The sequence below is a fragment of the Lutjanus erythropterus genome, chromosome 6 (genome assembly GCF_056507025.1).
Source record: "Lutjanus erythropterus isolate fLutEry1 chromosome 6, fLutEry1.hap2, whole genome shotgun sequence".
In the NCBI taxonomy this organism is placed as follows: Eukaryota; Metazoa; Chordata; class Actinopteri; order Lutjaniformes; family Lutjanidae; genus Lutjanus; species Lutjanus erythropterus.
Window position 1 is genome coordinate 29,658,790 of NC_139322.1, and position 21,168 is coordinate 29,679,957.

Consider the following 21,168-nt stretch of genomic DNA (forward strand, 5'->3'; position numbering starts at 1 on the left):
GCTATTCTGATTCACAATCTTAAGATCAGAACATCAGAGTAGAGACAGATGACAGCTCATTCACTGATGACAGAAGCTGTAATGACAGATGATAGTGCATTCAAGTGTAAGGACTATATATTTTAGCATACTTTTTCTTTAAACATCAAGTAGTCAAGTAGTATGTTCAAAATGTATGCATACTGCATTCAAGAGTATATATGTTTTAAGGGCAGCTGCAGTACGCACTAAAAGTAAAAAGAGAAAGTAGCCTATGTGATTTGGAATGCAGCTTTAGTTCATAAAATGAGTCATCCAACCATGTCTGGAGGTAAAAGTGTTTCTAGCTGTTCCAGAAATCCTCAATCCAAGGTGGAGGTCATAGAGTAGAGCAAGACAGCATTGTTGTTTGAATATGGGCATAACACGCCACATTTTCAGACATGATTACAGTCATTCTTGGGAGGCATTCATAGTGCTAAACATGTGGAAAGTGACAGACATAGTTGTGTAAATAATAAAAAAAGAGCTAGAGATGGAAGTTTAAACCCTGCGTACGGCTTCACCTCCACACACGTCAAAAATCATAGCATGAGGTGGATCACAGTGTTGGTTTGAAGCAGATGGGGGTTAGCAGCACGACCTGACCTACTTCAAAAGTGCATGAAAGGGTTCAAAGAGGTAAAACTCCAGCAACAGTTGTAGTATGGCAAACATCTTTATTCTCAGACCAACATGTTTCAGCTCTGGGCTTCGTCAGAGTCATCATGAAACACTGGCACATTTGTACTGTGTTTCATGACGACCCTGATGAAGTCCAGAACCGAAATGTGTTGAGAATAAAGTTGTTTGACATGCTACAAGTGTTGTTATTATTTTACCTCTTTGGATCAATGTTGGTTTGTTATTCGAAAAGTTATATAAATTGTCAGACGTTGCCCATTACCAGTGGCAGACAAAATACTCAACCCCAATACTTGAGTCAAAGTATAGATACTCCTGCTCAAATATTACTCAACTACAAGTGAAAGTTGCTCAGTGAAGTACTTGCCTTTAAAAATACTTAAGTATTCAAAAGAACAAATTACAAAATACATTTTCTAATATCAATACATGCTGTATTGTTTTCATGATGCATTTACAGAAGCTTGTGACTCTGAAACCACCTGATGATGCACTGACCTGCTTGTAGAACCACTCTGCTACACAAAGTCTATAGAAACACCTATAAACACTTCAGCATAGAAATACAATCAAAAACAAAAAGAACAGTTATTGTCACTTTCTGATATAACTTTATTAAAATCACTGCATAAAATTAGATTGAAGCCGACTGTAAGGAGTTCTCCAAGTCTGTTAAATAATTTAGATTTCTTTCTGTCTTCAGAGGCAGTATGTACATGAATTATGTGGTATTTTTTCACCCTGATAACAATCCAACATAAAAAGCCTACCTTAAGTTATTTCTCTTTTTCTAATTATAATAACATCTGACATAATTTTTTTCAGCATGACCGGCCCTGACCTGTCACCAGCCGGTCAACGTCACATATCTGATTCTGTGTCCATCAGTGTCACACACGAGTTCTGCACGATGGTCACGTCATGGCCGCAGCAGACAAACTGACCGTGATATCACCACAGTGCTGATCACAGCTACACACACTTAGACACATGCTTGCATGAAGTTGGTGTCAGTGACAGATTCCAAGAACAGGATAAAGAAAAGACAGACAGTCTACAACGAGACAGACCAGCTGACAGTGTCGCAGAAAAGCCGCAAACTTTGTAGCTCTTCATGCTAATGTTAGCCAGCAGCAGACTGCTGTTCACAGAGGGACAGTTACAATCTCACCTCCTGTTCTGGCTGAAGAATAAACAACCTGTGCTGATGAGTCTCCTAAAACGTTTTCTCATCCAGACTCGTTTAACTTCTGCTGCAAACTGTTGCCCCGCATCTGTCTCCGGTTTGTTTACATCTGCTTCCACATGAACACGTGAAATCGCGTCTCCCGAAATCCCGCGAGATTCCATGATCTTGCGAGCTCGCGTTCCCCCTATTCATAATCATAATATGAAAATACAATAAGGCCTGGCTGTAACCTGGAGGACTTTGGAGAAACTGTAAAATAGTGTTTAATGAATATTTAATAGTCAGTATATTATTATGAACATCAAATGTAATTTTTACAAGAAAAGTTGCAAAAATGTTTGAGAATGCTGTCAATTATAGTTCTTAGAGAGAAAGAAAATCGGAATCGGCCAAAATCGGAATTGGCAGGTCCGACCCTTAAAATAAAGAAAATTGAAATCAGTGCATCTCTACTAGAAATGTAGTGGAGTCAACAGTAAAATATTTGTCTTTGAAATGTAGTGGAGTGAAAGTCATAATTTTCCAAAAAAAATAAAAACAAATACTCAAGTAAAGTACAGATAATCAAAAAATGTACTTAAGTACAGTCCTCAAGTAAATGTACTTCATTACTGTCCACCACTGCCCATTACACACTGGAATAGTGTGTAATGGGCAGTGGTAATAGTAGTTATGATGGTAGTAAAACATGTGGTATTACTTATAATCACTGTACGGTATAGTAATGATGGTATTATTGGGGGTGTGATTTGCTTCAGTAAGTTTCTGTGCATATGTTGTTTGATTGCTATGTTTTGTTCTTTTAATACTGTTACACACTATGGGGATAATAAAGTATATCGTATCGTACCATAACAAATTGTACCATTCTGTACCGTACCTTATTAGTTTTACCTTATTACTCAGCTACCAGTTGTTGGTGTAGCAGTAGCAGTGGCAGCACTGCAGCTGCAGTAGTTGTGACAGTGGTAGTTTTAGTATTATGGTGCATGATATTCTTATTAATTGTAGTATGAGTAATAGTTGCACTTCAGTTGTTGTACTTGTAATTGCCAGAGGCTGTAGAAACAGTATAAAGATAAAATACCATGATATAATGTTAATTTCTACATTTAAAACTACTTTTGTGAGATAATAAAGCATGCACTGATTTTTTAATATTCATCACTTTAAACTGTGTATGGCCTATAGAGTGTTAACCTTGGTGCATTGGCCTGTAAAATGTCTGTATAAATTAATTTGTATTAATATATTAAAATATATATTATAACCTCTGGTTAAAACATGGAAATTATCTTTTTCTCTAAGGCCGTGCAGGCTCTCCACTCTTTAACTATTCAAATCAATACAGAATAAGAAGGGGACGGGTGGTAAACACACACAGACGCGCGCGCACACACACACACACACACATACACACACACACACACACACACACACACACACACACACACACACACACACACTCTTACTGAGCTTTTCAAAGGGCTATTATATAAAACCACTCTTTGGTGTTGAAACCTTGCCTGTAGGGCTTCCTGGAGGTTCAGGGGTCAACCCATGTTTTCAGCTCAACGTGACATTAAAACTGGTCCATGACATTTACTTTCTGTGTTCAGTTCTCTTTTCTTTTCTTCTGTCTGTGTTTTGAAGTGTACACTTCTCTCTCTTCGCTGTAGACAGTAAATACATGGAAGCTAATAGAAAGGCAATAGATCAATGGCAGAATTACAGCAATGTAGTTTCTAACCTTAACATCAACAACAGGAACAAAACACAAAGAAGTAACACACACTGAACTCCAGCTGCCTTATACATGCAGCATCAGTGCAATGACCTATATGTACTGTAAGTGTATTCATGGTGCACTGACCTGTGTCACAGTCAGCAAAGACATATAGTAAACCAGTGTGTAAATGTATGATGTGTCGTCATTGTCAACACCATCTAATCTCCCAGGATGCACAGTGGAAAAACACTGGTGCATGTTGAGTTCACGTATCAGAGCTATTCACTGATTTGCAGACTCCTCACGAATGTGACAAAAAACATATTATACAGATTTCTAAAGTGTGTGCAAATTGCCAAAAATTAAAACATTAAAAGCCCCAAAATATATCTAATAGGTCACAGTCATAATCAGTGCTGCCGTACGACTGTAACAGTACCCCAGATACTCCACAGAACTGCTGAGGCCAACAACTTGTATAATTATCCTCACAGACTGCACAAATGAACTCATAGTCTTACATAGTGCTACAACCTTATGTAGTGCTGCAGTGCTACACTCTAATTTCACTTTGTCATTACTCTTAACAACAATCTTTAGAAAACTGATAATCAATATTTTTCTATTAACATAGGATGAGAATATTATGTAATATAACAGGCATCACTTACAAAACCTGCTGTCACTTTATAGAGCTTTTTAGCCTCTTATAATCTTATTTCTACACCACATTCACTGATAGGTTCTGTCTCAGTGCTCAGTACACAACCTGCCCAGGGACACATAGCTCATTTAGAACATGGGTTTTCAAACTTACTACTCAAAGTAATGTAAATGATTGGTGATAGCAGAACATTTAATCAACTCACTTATTTATTTTAAGAAAAAGGGGCTATATTCAAGTTCAAGACAGTCAAGATAGTCAAAATACATTAAAGCCAGGCTGGATAAAAGACAATTAAGGAGTTGGTAGCAAATTATCTGGTGTAAAGTTAATCCTTGAACTTTGCAGCAACAACACATAACAGTTTTTCCAGCAGATATTTCCATGACAATGATGTCAGCAACAGGGAAACATTAAAACCACATTCATCCACAACCACACAAGCACTGCCACATTTCAAAAAAGAAACTGTTACACTTCCTAATGTATATCAGTTATGGGCTGAGTCCAGATCTGGACCTTTTCCAGGCCTCAACCCTAACCCTAACCCTATAATAAGGTCTGTTTTTCAGTTTGTTGTGGAGTTCTTCTCCTGTCCAGATCTATGCAGCTTTAAGTAAACATTAACCTAATCATGATCAGAAACACTGCAGCACAGGTGAGCCATACTAAGGTGACCAATTGACCCTTCCTAAATAAATAAACAATAAATATAATAACAGTAAGTTTTGTCTCTTTTTTCTTTGTGCTACAGTAACAGCTGAGCAAGCTTGATACCTTGTGGAATTTCAATCAACTTTCTAATGTCCTGTATTTAGGCTTGTCCATGTTGAAAAGAAAACCACATTTTGCTCAGGGTTGCTTGGAGTTGCAGAGGGACCTGTAACAACAGCATATATGGTCTTAAGGTACCTAATGTTAGCACAATGCTAGTTAATTAGCTATGTAATCTACATTAATCATTAGCAAGCTCTTTACATGTGATAGCTAATGCTAGCCAAACACTTGCTAACTAGCTAGGTAATCTACAGCAATCAAGTAAGTTATAGGAGCACAGACCAAAAAAGGGCGAGGCATAAGAAGGATCAAATAGGAGTATTTGTCCCCCCATGAAAGGGGTCTGACAATTCGATTCTGATGCTGTATGCAAATTTTGAAAGCAACGTGAGAAAGCAGAGATCCAAACATAATAAATTATATTTACCTCCAAACCAGCTGGTGGACATCTACAGTACACTGGGGGTTGACAGATGTTGCTATCTTTTTTGTGAGGTGTGGTATCACAATCAAAAGACTGAGACTTTCTTTCAAACCACTTTCATATTAATGTCAGTTGGACTTTTGACTGCAGAAATTTTGACATGTCATGGTAGGAAATGCACAAGTGTTATTAATTAAGTTTAACACTGTTCTGTTCAACTGTCCCAGAAAGTCATGACAGTGCGACAGTGAACCAGCATGCAGGACTCTGACACTGAAGCAGCCAATTAATATCCAGCCATCATTAATTTCATTATTTACACCTGTGGTTTTCCTACTGTGATATGTCAAAATGCCTATTGTCAAAAAAGGCCAATTCATCAAAGTCTTGCACACCACAGAGTCTTTGTTTCAACCTTCATCTACCCTGGGAAGTCCAGTTAGACCATTTTCTTTCCCAGCAAAGCCCTGATCAACATTCAAACTGCTGCACACACTCACAACTGGGAGTTGGCCAGTAAAACCACAGTCTTTGCTGCTGGCCACAGGAGCAGTTGGGGGTTGCTTTGCTAAAGGGCACCTTGAGCTGATGCTGTTCTTGGGGTGCCAAGCTAAAATGTTTTTATTTTTTTCAACCAACTGACCCTGAAGCTGGTTTCGTGTGTATATGTAAATTTGTACGTGTGTGTGTGTGTGTGTGTGTGTGTGTGTGTGTGTGTGTGTGTGTGTGCTTAAACTGCTGGCAAGCATGGATGCAGCGTTTAATCTCTACGCACCATAAATACGGGCATTATCCTGAGAATCAATACTGTGGAACTAACAGTCGTATGGAGAGTAGGAGAGAAAGAAGAGATAGAAAAGCACACTCATAGACATAAAGGTTATAAACGTGTTCTTCTTGAAAGACTGAGGTTCTATCCAGAAACCTTTGCTTCTGAAGAAACCTTTTGTGGAGAAAGGGTTAGTCAAGGGGTTCTTTGTAAGACTAAAGGTTCCATTAGGAAACCTTTTTGGAAGAAAGGGTTCTTCAAGAATTGTTGAAGTCCTTGAAGAACCCGTTCATCAAGGTATCTTTGAACCATGATATAAAGAGTTCTCAGTAGAACCCCCTGTGTGGGCTCCAGATGAAACCTTTGGAATATAAAAGGGTTCTCGGTCGAACCACCTGGGTAGATCCTAGATCAAACCATTGGAATATAAAAGGAGTGGGTTTCTGTCAGGACCCTTAAAAGGTGGAATGATTCTGGATTGAACCCCACGACACAGTTCTGGGTGAAACCACTGCATCAAAAAAGGTTCTCCTTAAGAACATCTCATGGAGTTCTGGGTAAAACCTTCCACAGGTGTTCTAGGTGTAAAACTTTAGTTGGGTTGGGTTCTGGGAAGAACCCAAGAAGAGGAAAGCCAATGGAGACAAGCCAAAGAACCCTTTATAGGTCTAGTTAGCGCCTTTATTTCTAAGAGCGTGGGAGAGAGAATGGGAAATGGAAGACAAAGAGAGAACGTGAGAGAAGAAAGTGTGTGAAAGTAAGAAAGCAAGACATTCAGAAAAGAAGAGGAGTGTAGTCCCAGCACTCTCTGGCTTGCATAGATATTATTCATTGCAAAGACATGAATACACTCTCGAGTGCAACGCTTTGAGCCACCTGAGAGTACACACACTTATGAACACACAAACACACAGGACCACTATGTACAAACACAAATCATGCACAAAAAATCTCCCCGCTACAAAAAAACACTGTTCAAACACGCACATGCATAAAAATCAGGCACACACACACAAACACACAACACTTTGAGGCACTTGAGTACACACACACACACACACACAGATACACACACACACATGAGGAGAGGAAATAAGGAGGGAAGAAAGCAGAAAGGAGGAAGGAGGAGCAGAGTTGAAAAGAATATGCCATGGAAGAGAAACAGCCCATGAGAGTTATGAGAGGATTACAGGGAAGTGTTGAGGGAAGGAGAAGCGTTGGAGGAGAGAGGGACGGAAAAAAAATAAACAGGGTGAAGAAGACAGAGGAGATGGCCGGAAGACAGAGGAGAAAATGAGAAAAAGCAGAAGGAAAACAAATGTAAAGAAGGATGCTGAAAAAGACGAGTTAAAATGCAAGAAATAAATATAACTGAGGAGAATTCATTCATCCATCCATCCATCCATTCAAGGCCTGGAAGAATAAAGGAGAGGAAGAGAACGTGATGGGTAGAGGAGGGACGGGTAGTCACAGATAACACACAGCGCACAATGAAAGTGACAGCTTTGCTCCGAGCCTGACTCTGCCTGACTGTTGTTTCATTATAATCTCATAACTGTCAAATCCTGGAGCGATGGAGAGAGAGAGAGACACAGAGAGGGAGAGAGAGAGAGAGACAGAGAGTGTGTATAACATACTTTTTTCACAGAGAGAGAGAAAAAGCGAGAAAATTGGAAATGAATCTACACGTCTGGTTTAACTGAGCTGAATGCACATCGGAGGAAGCAGATGGAGACAAAGGTTGGCACACAAGCATACATATATACATATACATGCATTATATGTTACACACACACACACACACGCACACGTTAGGTTTGCCTGATTGCTCATTCATTCACTCAGTCACTGCTTCCCTTAATACATCTCTAGTTCAAGCATTTGCTCACTCACTCTTCTATTCCATTTATTAGAGCAGTGGTTTTCATACTGGGGTCTGGGGACCAATAGTGGTCCTTGAGTGGATGGTTGGGGGTCCTCAGCCAAACGAGGAATAGAATATTTTAACGTAAATCATATTATTTGGAAGTTTGAATGACAAGAGAAGAAACAGGGCTAGCCATTCTGATTGATTGTAATTTGTAGTGATCTAGTTTGAGAATTCATTATTATATTTATATATTTATGAATATATATTCAACTGTATTCAACTTACCACAGCTGTCTTCATTTGTTTGTTTATTTGTTTTCTAAGTTGTTATTAGATTGGAGATTGTGTTGTCCCTGTATATCCCTATAAGACAATCATTATATGGCAATCATTATATAGTACTATGTACCACTCATTCCCAGAGGCTGGGTCGAAACTCACAAGTGGGTCACAGGGGATTTTATCTTGGTTGCCAAATAAATAAAAGACTATGGAAGACATAAGACTTAAAATGTGTATATTGTTCTAGACCCTATTAACTCTGCCTGCGTGCACTTACTTTGAAAATGTCATTCCAAGCTGATTAAATTGAAAATTGACATTGGAAATAAAAATGAGATGGCCTGTTAACTAAGCCTAAATGTATTTATTTTTCATTTATAAAATACTCAACATGTGCATATATTTTCAATGCTACGTGTCAAGATAATATAAGGTTATGCAGAAATTGCAGTAAAATTGATCATTAACATTAATTTATGCACAAATTAAGTCTTCGTAAGATTCATGGATAGGACCTATTGTAAAGTGGATCATGATAGTTTGTAATTTTTAAAACGTGCTTCCCCTGAATAAAAAAGCCTGGGAAACACTGTTATATAATATATGTAGTGCTGTTTGCTATGTGTAGACAGTATATATTATGGTACTAATATTTCTTCATTCATCATCATTCTTATTGTTGTATTGTTGTAGTACATCTGTAATAAAGAATTTAAAATGTGTATATTGTTTTTCTGATTATATGGTCAATGGCAGTAAAATGGTCATGAACATTCATTTATGCACAAAATAACAAGATGTATTGATAAACCCTATTCTGAATTGGGTCCCAATGGTTGATCATTTTTAGGAAGTGGGTCCTCAGAAAAAAGTTTGGGAAACACTGGCCTGAGGAACAGGAGGTTTCCCACATCCTACAGACTATAAAGCACCCTGAGACAAATTGTGATTTGTGATATTAGGCTATATAAGTTATTATTTTGTCATTCACCCACTGACATATTTACTCACTCATTCACTCAATCATTGGTTTCCTCAATGGATGGGTACCTCACCCTCTTCTTTCTCTCACTCACCCACTGCATCACTCACTCACTGACTGTTTGTTCACTTGATGAGTCCCTCACTCACTGACACAGTCCTTTTCTAACTCTCTCACTCATCCAAAATGACACCAAAATTAATATGTATTAGCGTGTATCGTCACCAGTGAGGCTGCTATAAAAGCAGTGTAAATAGGGTAGCAGGTCACACACACTCCCAAGCCAGCGCCCCTCCATTATTGTAAAGCTTTCTGACAGAATACAAACACAGCACTAACCTTCAAAGCACAACGCTGCTCTCGTTTTGCTCCTTATTCGCTTTCAATGGCTTTGATCACAAACAACAAAGAAGCTTTTAGGAAGCCTTTATAGCTAAACTAAAAGTTTTAAATGCAAGCAAACACACCAAAAATGCATCTAAAAACAAATGAAAACAATATTTACTTTAATTGAAAAAATCAACTTACTATTTCCCAAATATATACATATATGTGTGTATACACACACACACACACACACACATATATATATTCTTGCGTGGTAGAAAAACAGCTTAAAAAACTTTTGATAACACTTAATATCATGTTGCACATACTCACCATTAACGGGTTGCTTATAAGCATGCATATTAGTAGCATATTGACCCTTAAGTAGTCATTATAAAGCACTTATTAATGCCTTTTTCTTCATGACAATATTCTACAACTACCAGGCCATCAATAACCTGCTAAGTACTGCTTATTCATAGCAAGTAAAGAAGTTGTTGTACATGAAGTATCATCTTAATATGCTTTGCTCAGTATGGGCTTTATAACATTGGTAGAATTATACAATGGCAACACTAATTCACTATAGTTTAGACACTTATTAAAGGTGGTGTAAAAGATTGTGTAGAAAAAGTTAAGCCTCGTTTTCAGGTCATCATATACCAAATATTGCTTTGGGTTGGTGGTTCAGACTGAGCCACTCAATTAAAAAATGAAACCCACACAAGTTCTCTATTCTGGAGTTGAGTCTTCTTCAGACTGTTAATCTATTAGACAACTATTGCAATTAGTAGACCCTATTCTAAAGAGTTACACCTTGAGAAAAACTGAGGTGTATTGAGATGCACAAGCTCTATTCCCATTCAGTGGTAGAACAAAATAGCACACATAGAAATATCTCTTCTAGAATATGGCATCAAAAAGTACTTTATAATTACTCATTTATTACTACCAATATGCTGCTGATATACATATTCTATAATGCAAGTATTATTATTATTATTATTATCTATAAACATTATGTATCAGTGCTCAACATGATCAACAGCAGGGATGAGTCAACAAGCATGCCAGTTAAAACTGTTAAATTGTGTTTGTCTCTATACCAGTAGCCCATGGTTTTACACTTGGACCCCTCCCTGTCCTATTTCATCTCATTAAGGAAATATTGATATAGTTTCATAGGATATTTAACAGCAAGTGACAGCAGTTGGCTTTGCCAGATGGAGTTGCATGCTTTCTTGCTTCCTGACTAAATAGATTTTCTTTAATTTTACAAAATCACTATGGCAACGTGGACCACACTTATCCCAGATGACCTGCCAATCAAACAGTGTGGGTGGTACTGTGATACTGATCACTTATAACTATACACGTCTTTTTTTCACCAGTAAAATCGTCACTGCCATGTCTGAACACCAGTTGCTTGCATAAGCAAATCTCATAAACTAGCAACATGCTGACTGACATGAAAACCCCAATAATCACTGTTGAGTATCTCACATCGATAGAAGTGTCATCAAATAGTCATTAAATCTTCTCTCTTCATCGTCTCCCCTCTGTGATATGTGCTGTCACGTTTTCTCACACAAAATCCACACTAAGCATCACACATGCGCTTTTCCTCATCATCCTTTTCTCTTATTCTTCTCACCTCCTCCACACTTTGAAACTTTGCTAAGTCAAGTAGAGTCACTCTCCTAATTGTTTACCTCACATGCTTTCAGCTCTGTCACTGACTATAATTGTCTCACAAACACATGCTCACACAATTTCTCCCAAGCGCCTTCTCCTTAAGGGACTCAGGCACATGTAGCAGCTGTCTAAGACACAGGTAACAACTCTAATTTTCTCACTGGGCCAGTTCATTCCTCATTCTGTCATGCAAACAAGTTGACAGAAAGAGACAAAAAGGTAGAAGTAATGCACAAAGCTCAACCAAATGTTATCCAGTCTCTTCTCATGCCTTTCTCACTCAAACCTGTGGAGTCTGAGTCCTTATCTTCACAGTATTTGTTACAGTGAATAAAGCTTCAGGGGAATCAAACTGACTGCACACACGCGCACACACACACACACACACACACACACACACACCATCCTTTCCTCCCATTTTTCCCCTTCACGGTCTCTTACCTGTGACTGTGATCAGCATGGGAGCCACCAGTGGCCTGTTGTTATCCAGTTTTCGGCTCAGTCGGATCTCTCCACTGGTGTGATTCAAGAGCAGCAGGTGAAGCTCGTTCCCCCTGTCGATGGTGTAGTACAGCCTGTCTGACACATCGGGATCATGGGCGGGTACCCTTCCAATTACCCCGCTGGGGAAACTGTTGGAGCGATTGGACACAAAGTTGTTGAAGATGATTTGGAAGTCCTGCAGAGTGGGCCGGTTGTCATTCTGGTCCACCAGTCGGATTCGGACAGTGGCCCGGCTGACTAGTGGTGCTGAGGTGGCTTGGACGACGATGACATACTCATTGCGGGCCTCATAGTCTAGATCAATGAGTGAAGTGAGCTCTCCTGAAAAGATGTCCATCTGGAAGATTTCAGGGATGTTGCCCTCCACGATTTGGTACATGATCTGAGCGTTGGCACCCTCATCTGGGTCAGTTGCTGTGATCTGGGCAACCACAGAGCCCACTGCACTGTTTTCCTTCACTAGAACCTCAAAGTCATCAGCAGGGAAGACAGGAGCATTGTCATTCACATCTAGGACTGTAACCTGGATGTGGACGGGAGTTCGCTGAGGGGGAACGCCACGATCTACAGCATAGGCTGTGAGTTCATAGAACGGCACGCTTTCACGGTCTAAGCGGCGAACTGTTCGGACAATGCCAGATGTGGGTTCAATGGTAAAGTCTCCATCTCCGTCCTCACCATTTTGGAAGGTGTACTGAACACGACCGTTGGCGTGAGCATCACGGTCAGTGGCTGAGATTTGGAGGACACTGGTGAAGGGAGGCGCATCTTCGCTCACTGTTCCCTGATATCTGGGGCTGAGGAACTGAGGTGCATTGTCGTTCACGTCGTTCACATTCACTTCAACATATGTTGTGTCTGATTTCTGTGGTATGCCATTGTCTTTAGCCGTTATGGCCAAAGTATAGGTCATCTGATCCTCATAGTCAAGTTCTGCCTGCAGCGTTATCGCCCCTGTGGCGGTGTCTATGCGGAATTGTGGGATATTGTCCTCAAGGAAGTATGTGATTCGAGCATTCTCACCAACATCATCATCTGTGGCGCTGATCACAACCACAGTGCTTCCAGGTGGTCGGTCCTCATTCACACTGACAGAGTAGTGGGCACTCTGGAATACAGGCCGGTGTGTGTTGGCGTCTGTGATGTTAATGTGCACCTGACAGGTGTCGTGGAGTGTGCGGTCAGAGGCAGTGACTGTTAAAACATAACGCCGCTCCTGTTTGTAGTCCAGTGGGAGGGCTAACGAGAGAAGTCCAGCCCCTCCTGCTGTGCTGATGGCAAAGCGGTTCCTGGTGTTTCCTCCTGTTATCTGGTAGGTGACCGCACTGTTGACATCACGGTCCACAGCCGTGACAGTCACTACACTGGTGCCAACTGCCGCATCCTCATTCAGGCGAGCATAGTACTCCTTTTGGAGGAACTCAGGGCGGTTGTCGTTAACATCCATAACTGTAATTGTAACACTCGCTGTGGCAGACAGAGGTGGCATGCCATAATCCCTGGCCTCCACACCAAAGAAATAGTGCTCTACAGATTCTCTGTCCAGAATGGAGCTCACAGTCACCCAGCCTGTTGCAGAGTTAATGATGAATGGTGTGTCTGAGCTGGTGCCAGTTAACCTGTACTCCAAACGGGCATTATCACCAGAGTCGGTATCAATAGCCTGAATGTGGAGGATGGAACTACCAACTGGAGCGCTCTCAAGCACAGATGCCTGGAATGGTGTGGAGACAAAGATCGGTGGGTTGTCATTGACATCTGTCACCTGTACACTGACAATACCAGTGTTGTTGGAGAGAGGTGGTCGGCCATTGTCCTGTGCACGAACACGGAGTGTGTACTCCCGTTCGGACTCATAGTCCAGTGGTGCCACAACCTGGATCTCCCCGGTGACACTGTCGATGGAAAACTGTCCACGGCTGTTACCACTGATGATATTGTAGTGAACGGCAGCATTACTGTCCTTGTCCAAGTCTGTGGCACTTACACGGAGGATCTCAGAGTGAGGCCGCACATCCTCCTTCACTGCTACCACATAGCGCTTTTCACTGAACTGTGGCACGTTGTCATTTTCATCCAGAACAGTGATGAAAACTTTCACAGTGGCAGAGCGTGGCCCTGGTTCCTTCCCCTGGTCACTGGCCTCCACCTGAAGAGTGTAGTGCTCGTTTGTTTCTCGGTCTACCGCTCCACGGGTTGTAATGAGGCCAGAGCGTGGGTCAATCTCAAAGGCCGCCCGCGCCATGGCAGCTGTGTCACCAACAAAGCGGTAACGGATATTGGCATTGGATGGGGAGTCTAAGTCTGTGGCTCTCAGCTGTAAGATAGGATAACCCTCCTCTACGTTCTCCCTGATCGTCTCTCTGTACTCTGTCTGCTCAAATATAGGAGAGTGATCATTCCGGTCTGACACAGTAATGGCTACCATTGTGGTGCCAGAGAGGCGGGAGGAGCCATGATCAGTTGCTGTGACCCTGAAGTAATGCAAATCCATGTGTTCTCTGTCTAGAATCTGAGTGGTAGTGATGAGACCTGTGTCAGGGTGGATGTGGAAGTAGTCAGATGATCGACTGTTCATCAGTGGGGCGATTGAGTAGCTCACCCTGCCTGCATCTCCTGCATCCGGGTCTGAGGCAGACATGACAATGACAGAGGTGCCGGGTGGCTGGTTCTCAGCTACTTGCACTTGGTAGTTATACTGGGAGAAATGGGGGTGCCTGTTGGCTGCACGTCGTGGGCGAGGCCAGGGCATCAAAATCTTCCTCTCCCTGTCTCCCGGTGAGGTTTCATCATCTGCTACTATTATCAGTCTCTCCAGACTCCTCTCTCCCCTTGTACTGTGCCTCCCCTCCTCATCCCCCTCTCCTGCCTCATGGCTTTCATCCTCTTTTTTCCCTCTTTCGCTATCTGGCTGTGTGATGGTGGTGCTGCTACTGCCCCTATCCTGACCCTTCCCTCCCTCTGCCTCTCTCTCCTCTGCCTGCCTCGCCTTTGTTATTCCCTTTTCCTCCTCCTCTCGCTGCTCTCCCCCTGGTCCTCTCCCTCCCATCAGCCGCGCCTCTCTCTCGCCCACCCCCACCTGTAATTGCCCTCCCCCAACAGCATCAGCAGCAACAGCAGCGGACCCCTCCAAGCCCTCTCCCTCCCTCTCTGCATCTCTCTCTCCCTCAGCCCCCATCTGCTGCATATCTGACTGTCTGACACCTTCGGGCTCTAATGGCACTTGCTTACGGGGTTTTAATTGCATATATGCACGGTCCCCCTGCTCGGTGGCTGAGCAGTCAGGGGAGATGCTGTCAGCGCACCCTGCGTGGACCACTGCGCTCTCCCACTGCTGTGTCTGACCGTGCCAAGGCGATTTCTCAACTTCAGATTCAAGACTGTGTCCATTTACCTCCTCTTGGTTGTTATTATTACTGTTGGTGTTGAATTTGAGCCACACAAACACGCGCTGAGAGTCTAGGGGAGCCGTCCATCGTGCAGAGTCATCCTGCCATGTGGTCTGGTTAATTTCCGAGGGATGTTTCGCTGTGGTGTGATCAGACTGAGTGCGAAGGAGACGTGATTCCGTTGCTGTTGCAGAGCGAGACGCGGCTGACACAACATCGGGAAACTGAGCAGGCGAGAAAAAGCCTGAGTCACCGGCAGACTCTGAAGTTACTTTTTCAGCAGATAGATGGAGCGGTATGGATAGTTCGCCTGTTTGTGTTTGAGGGGGCGTTTTCAGCACAGGGCCAAGATAGTTTGACGTGATTTGGGGAATTGCGCTTTTGCTGCTTGATAGAAATTGTTGGCCGAGCGTCTCGGTGATGCTGCCGGGGGTAAATTGGATGGGGAGATTCCTTTGAGTTATGCCTCCCTCCGGGACCATAAACCCGGCTAAATATCCACCCCCCACTTCTACTCTGTCCAAACAACCGAAGCAACCACCGGGAACCTCCCTGTTCTCTCCCCGGGTTTGCCTACTCTGCCCTCTGGTTGCCGGTGCTGATTTCCCTTGCCGATTCTTATTATCAGCCCTACATAGAAACGTTAGAAAAGGAAAAGCCAAATCATTATCCGGATAATTAGATGAATTAATGCGTTTGTTGCCTTGGCTCACCCCTCCTCTTCCACCCCTTCCCATATCCGTAATTGTGGCGTGGTAATACTTTGTTTTTTCATCACAACTATCTAGGTGCGCCCTGGTATTGGAGTTAATCACGGCCTCCTTCTCTTCCTCTTCACCTCCCCGACTCATGTCCTCCTCCCTGCTCCCATTGCACCTAGTCAAACAGCTATCATCACCCCCCTCTCTGATGCTTCTGTTGGGATCGATAATATTGTGCCTGTCCAAATGAGAACAATTACCAGCCCTCCTGTCCACGCTGGCCAAGTCCCCATCAGCACCCCGAGCCTGGCTCCTGTAAACCGGATGAATTGTATCTGTGTGGCCGCTCTGGGAGGAATAACAAGCAGAAAAATGACAAATGTAGTCCAATTTTGATCCCTGGATACAGTCTGAATTGTTGGGGTGAAATCTGAAGGTGTAGTTTGAAGCATCACTGTGTGGTGAACTGTATCCAGAAAGAGAATGAATGCAACCGGTTGGCCTGGGGCCAGGTGAGGGGTTACCAGCCGGGGAGAGGGCTTGTTTGTCATGGTTTGACCTGTAGAGATGCCTGGGTGTAGCAAAGAGCCTCCTCCTCACCTCATGAGCCCTCTCCCACACCTCTCCCCGTCTCCTCCCCTCTCCTCTTCCGGGTGCCCTCCACAGGCCAGCCGTGCGCACAAAGGCTCCGGCGGCGCCACGTTTGGCGAGGTGTGGCCTCACGCATACTCTAGTCCTTTGTACTGCCCGCTTTTTGCCGTTTTGAACCGGCAAGGAGGTGAAAGCAGGTGAAGCGGGAGGAGAAACAACGCCCTTCCTCCTCAGCCTCCCTCCCTCCACTCCCATCTGTGCGCCGACGCCATCAGAGCTCGACCTGCTCCTAATACCTGGGTGGAGAAGAGGAGGAGGAGGTGATGGTGCCAGAGGGCCGTTTGTACACCTCCAAAACGTCCCGACTCCTCTCAGTCCATCCTGGTGATATCCACCCGGTGTCCCCACTCCGGAGCATCCTTCAGTCCGTATCCGCTCTCCGGTGCACCTGCTCGGGCATAGATTCCAGCTGCCCCTCGCCTCCTCGCACCGCTGCTGTTGCCGCTGCTGGCTCACTTTACCGGCGTCTCGGTAGCAGAGGCCCCTTGAAGCCCCTCCTGTATTCACCGTCCCCGGGGTGAGGGCGAACAAAGGGCCGAGGAGAAGCAGGTGGAGTGCCAGAGACGAGAGCAGGAGCGGGGTGAAGCCCGGTAGCGGTGCAGCCATTTAGTCTCTTCCTTTCTCTGTCTCTCCCCTCCTTTCTCCCTCTTCCACCTCTGCCTTTTCTCTCCTCTTTCTCTCTCTTTCGAGCGCGTCTTCCTCCCCCCCCGTTACTTCTCTCCTCCTCTCCTCTTCGCTCCGGCTAGGTGGCCAGTTCCAGTTCCAGGACCGCCGGCACCGCCCGACACCTTCCCCCTGGCTCCCCCGTCTCTCCGTCGGCCTGGAGAGTTGGCATCTACACGCTGTGGTCCGTGGAGCAGGAGGTGTGAGCGTTAGGAGCGGCGGCGCGGCAGCAGCATCTCTCCTCCCGTTCATTCACATCCAACATGGCTTACACACTCACACTGACTGGCTGGCTGGCTGGCTCACACACTACCCCTCTGAGTGCGTGTGTGTGTGTGTGTGTGCAGTAGCGGCACAGCCCGGTGGTAGGCTATCCATCTATCCACACACAGTCACACTCTCCTCCTCTCTCTTTTTTCTACCCCTCCCCCTATCGCTTGCATTTCCCTCTCTCTCCTCTCTCATAATGGTTGGCTCCGGTACGCAGGGCTGTTACACAGCACCCGCGGCGGCAGCCATATCCACAACTGGAATATCTTACACAATCACACCGTCATCACCGTATCATCAACTGAGGAATTATCAGCCTAACAAATATGGCCCTGCAGGTCATCTTATACACAGATAGACCCAGTCTAATGCTGTCGCTTCTTAGAAATCAAACCTTAAAATGAGATTCCTACATTTCAAAATAAAATGTTCCAAAAGTATTGGGGTGGCTTTAGGAGGAATTTTAGAAAAGCAATTCCCAGAAACTTTACCAAAAGGGAGGAAACAGCATCAAGATTGTACCCTAGTAAAGTTTATTGTGACAAAACACTTTAGACTATTATGATATAGGGGATACCTGGGCATCTTGTCACACTTTTTACTTTCACTTCCATTTCTGGGTAAGGTGTCACATGATACAGTATATTGTAGATGTAAATTCTCGCATATTTTTCAAGAAATAAGAACATACATAAAAGTTGAGGCAATGCACACTATTTTTTTGCATGTAAAAGCCTGATTTATTCATACATATTTTGTATGTTATTAATATGTTCCAGATTTGCCTGCCACACTGCCCTTCAGATTCTGTGGTGAGCTGCAATTGATGGTCTTCCATTGGTAAATTTGAACCATTTGGCTTTCCTTTGTGCTCCCTCCCTTAATTTTCTTCCTTCTGTTTGCATATTCATACAACAAGTAGTTAGCAAAGTTAGGTTCTGCAGGGCTGCAGATGGTTGATATATACTGGGGCAAAGTGTCACAAGGCACAGAGGCAACTTGCCTAAGAGTGACATGTCAGCTAATATACCACAACTTTTGATGTGGGTATCAAAATACACATTTTCTCACCTCTATTCTATGCAAAAACTAAATAACTGAACATATTTACTTATCAAAGTTTAGTTAGATAAATAGTACAGTTTGGAGTTTTATTTTTAATTTCAAGATTGAATATATGAATGTGAAATTTGTTCTCACTCCAGATTTCGGTGGCATATACTGCATGTCAAGAGTCAAATGAGTTCAGAACAGTGAGCCACACACAGCTGTTACATTTGTTTTTAGATAGCTTCCTCTGGTGTTGAAGATATAACCAGTGTGACACCTTATTATTTATTATTATATTGTGTTAAACAAACACCAGTTAGGCCCATACAATGCAACAAATTACATATTTCTATTTTTTTTTTCATTGTTTAACTATTCTTCAGTCCATGAAATGTTTCAATATAATGCTTCATTTCTGTTTAGAATTGTTGTATGGGTGGTTTCTTTTAATCCATTTGCATTTGTGAGTGTAATATTGCACACAGTGCAAGTGGAGTGATGTAAGCTCTGAACAGTCAGGGTAGGTCTAGTAAAAGTGACGTCATCTCCCGTATTTTTCCCGATGAGTAATACACACACACACAGAGAGAGAGAGAGAGAGAGAGAGAGAGAGAGAGAGAGAGAGAGAGAGAGAGAGAGAGAGAGAGAGTGAGACGGGGGGTGGGGGTTCTTAGAAATTTCAATTCAGTGACTTTATTGTAAATTATGTTTTCCTGTGGAGGGATATAGTATATTTTATAGGCCATTATAGTCCCATAGGGCTTCATATATTTGCTGTGGTAGTAGCCACATTTATTACAGGATTAGTGTGATTCATGTCAGTGAGGCACATGCGCGCAATCCAGCAATCATCCCAATTTAACACTAATTTTCGCATGGCTAAATGAGCAGATCCATTTCCTGATAACTTGTTGAAAAAAAAAAAATCACATTATGCAAATATGTAGCTACAAATTTCCTCCAACATTCACCAGCTCCCCATTCAATACCAATTTATCCTGCCGGCTGGGTGGTGTATGGTTTTTGTAATGACACGGCTGGAATTGAATATGATTTCTTCCTGTGGCTGATGGGAGGAGATACACAAGGCGTGTCAGTCGGGGACTCCGTGCATCAGCGCCTAGAGAGAAGCTGTGGAGAGGAGCGGCCAAATCTGCGCCTGCGTGACCGAGACTGCGCGTGCACACGCGCGCGTCTCCACATCCCTCCTCCGTTCTGGCTTTCCCTCTGTGTGTGTGTGTGTGTGTGTGTGTGTGTCAGGGATTTCTCTGGTTTCTATCTCACTGCAGTTCAGGTATCTCAGGTTTGGCCCCACTAACCCCAATCCTTCAAATCAGGATCAGGCTTAAAGGAACATTTCGCCACAAAATCAAAAATACATATTCTTGCTCTCACCTCTAGCACTATTTATCCTTCTAGATTGTCAAATGCCATCTAGTTCCATTATATTCAAGGGAAGTCAGACATCTATCAGCTGATAGCTCCAGAAATTGGCAAATCACACCAAAAAAATACATATGAGAGGAAAATATGTAAGTATTTTTTATTTTAGGGTTTTGGTAAGGCTTGGTCAGGTGATTGTGTAGTGTACATTAGTGTTGATGGTACACGTAGTCAGCTGAAGCAATAAATACCTCAGCGCTGCTATATTGATCGAGAAAGCAGAGTGCTAAACGCTAATGCTGCACAATCTGTTGTGCTTCCTGCATCCAGTGATGTCACAGTAATATAGTTGTTGTTAAAGAAGAACAAGTTATTTCCACTTGGATTTCTAGTCTCCACCTCTGGGTATCCAGGGGCTTGCTAGATGAGCATTTTTGCCACCTAACACTATGTTCTGGTCACCAAAGAAATAGCCATAGCCTAAAGCTAGTGTGGTGATAGACGGCAACATGTCAGAGGCTCTCACACAGTGCATCCTGGTACATATATGCTGCTGGCACAGCTCCAAAAGCAGGAGAACTCAAATTTCTCAGTCAGTGTAGCAGCACTGAGGAATATATTGCTTCAGCTGACTACATTTACCATCAACAATGTCCGGACATCCACATGTAAAGTGCCCAATTTTCCTTTTAAATTGTGCAGTGGGCATCAGGTATTGTATGAGGTGTATAGTATCCTAAACTTTCAAGCAACATCCAGTACTGTTGCCAGTTACAATAGTGTTCAACACAACAACACTGTATTTTTTTTAAAATAAATATTGAATTTAGTGGGTTAATTAATTTACCCACTGATGTAGTTGCTGCACAGTGTTCTTGTGCTGTTTTCTGCTTAAACAACACTGGAAAAAAGTCAGATTTTATTGTGCTATTAATGACAAGTAAGTTGAGGTGTAACCAAAAATACTTCCTAATCAAAATAAATTCAAACTAAATGTTGTGAATCATAGTTCTTGCTGTACAGTACAGCTGTGTGACAGTGTGTTTATGTATGAGTGCATCCCAATCTGTTTGGATTCCTCTGCCTCTGGTTTTCTCTCAGAGCCAGTAGAAGCTTGGAGCGCAGCCACAGCAATATGGTGCTCCAAAATGCATATCCTCCTTTTCCAAATGAGATTTGAATTCAC

At 42.9% G+C, this 21,168-nt stretch overlaps 1 protein-coding gene across 2 annotated transcripts in view; it reads right to left on the reverse strand.

Annotated features, from left to right (window-relative positions):
• The window catches only part of celsr3 (cadherin, EGF LAG seven-pass G-type receptor 3), a 141,620-nt gene extending 124,020 nt beyond the window's left edge, over positions 1-17,600 (reverse strand). For both annotated transcript variants that reach the window (XM_084721589.1, XM_084721587.1), the window contains exon 1: positions 11,813-17,600. In XM_084721589.1, the coding sequence (XP_084577715.1) occupies positions 11,813-17,222 (5,410 nt within the window). In that variant the 5' untranslated portion in view covers positions 17,223-17,600. The remainder of the gene's footprint in view (positions 1-11,812) is intronic.
• Between the last annotated feature and the right edge of the window lie 3,568 nt (positions 17,601-21,168).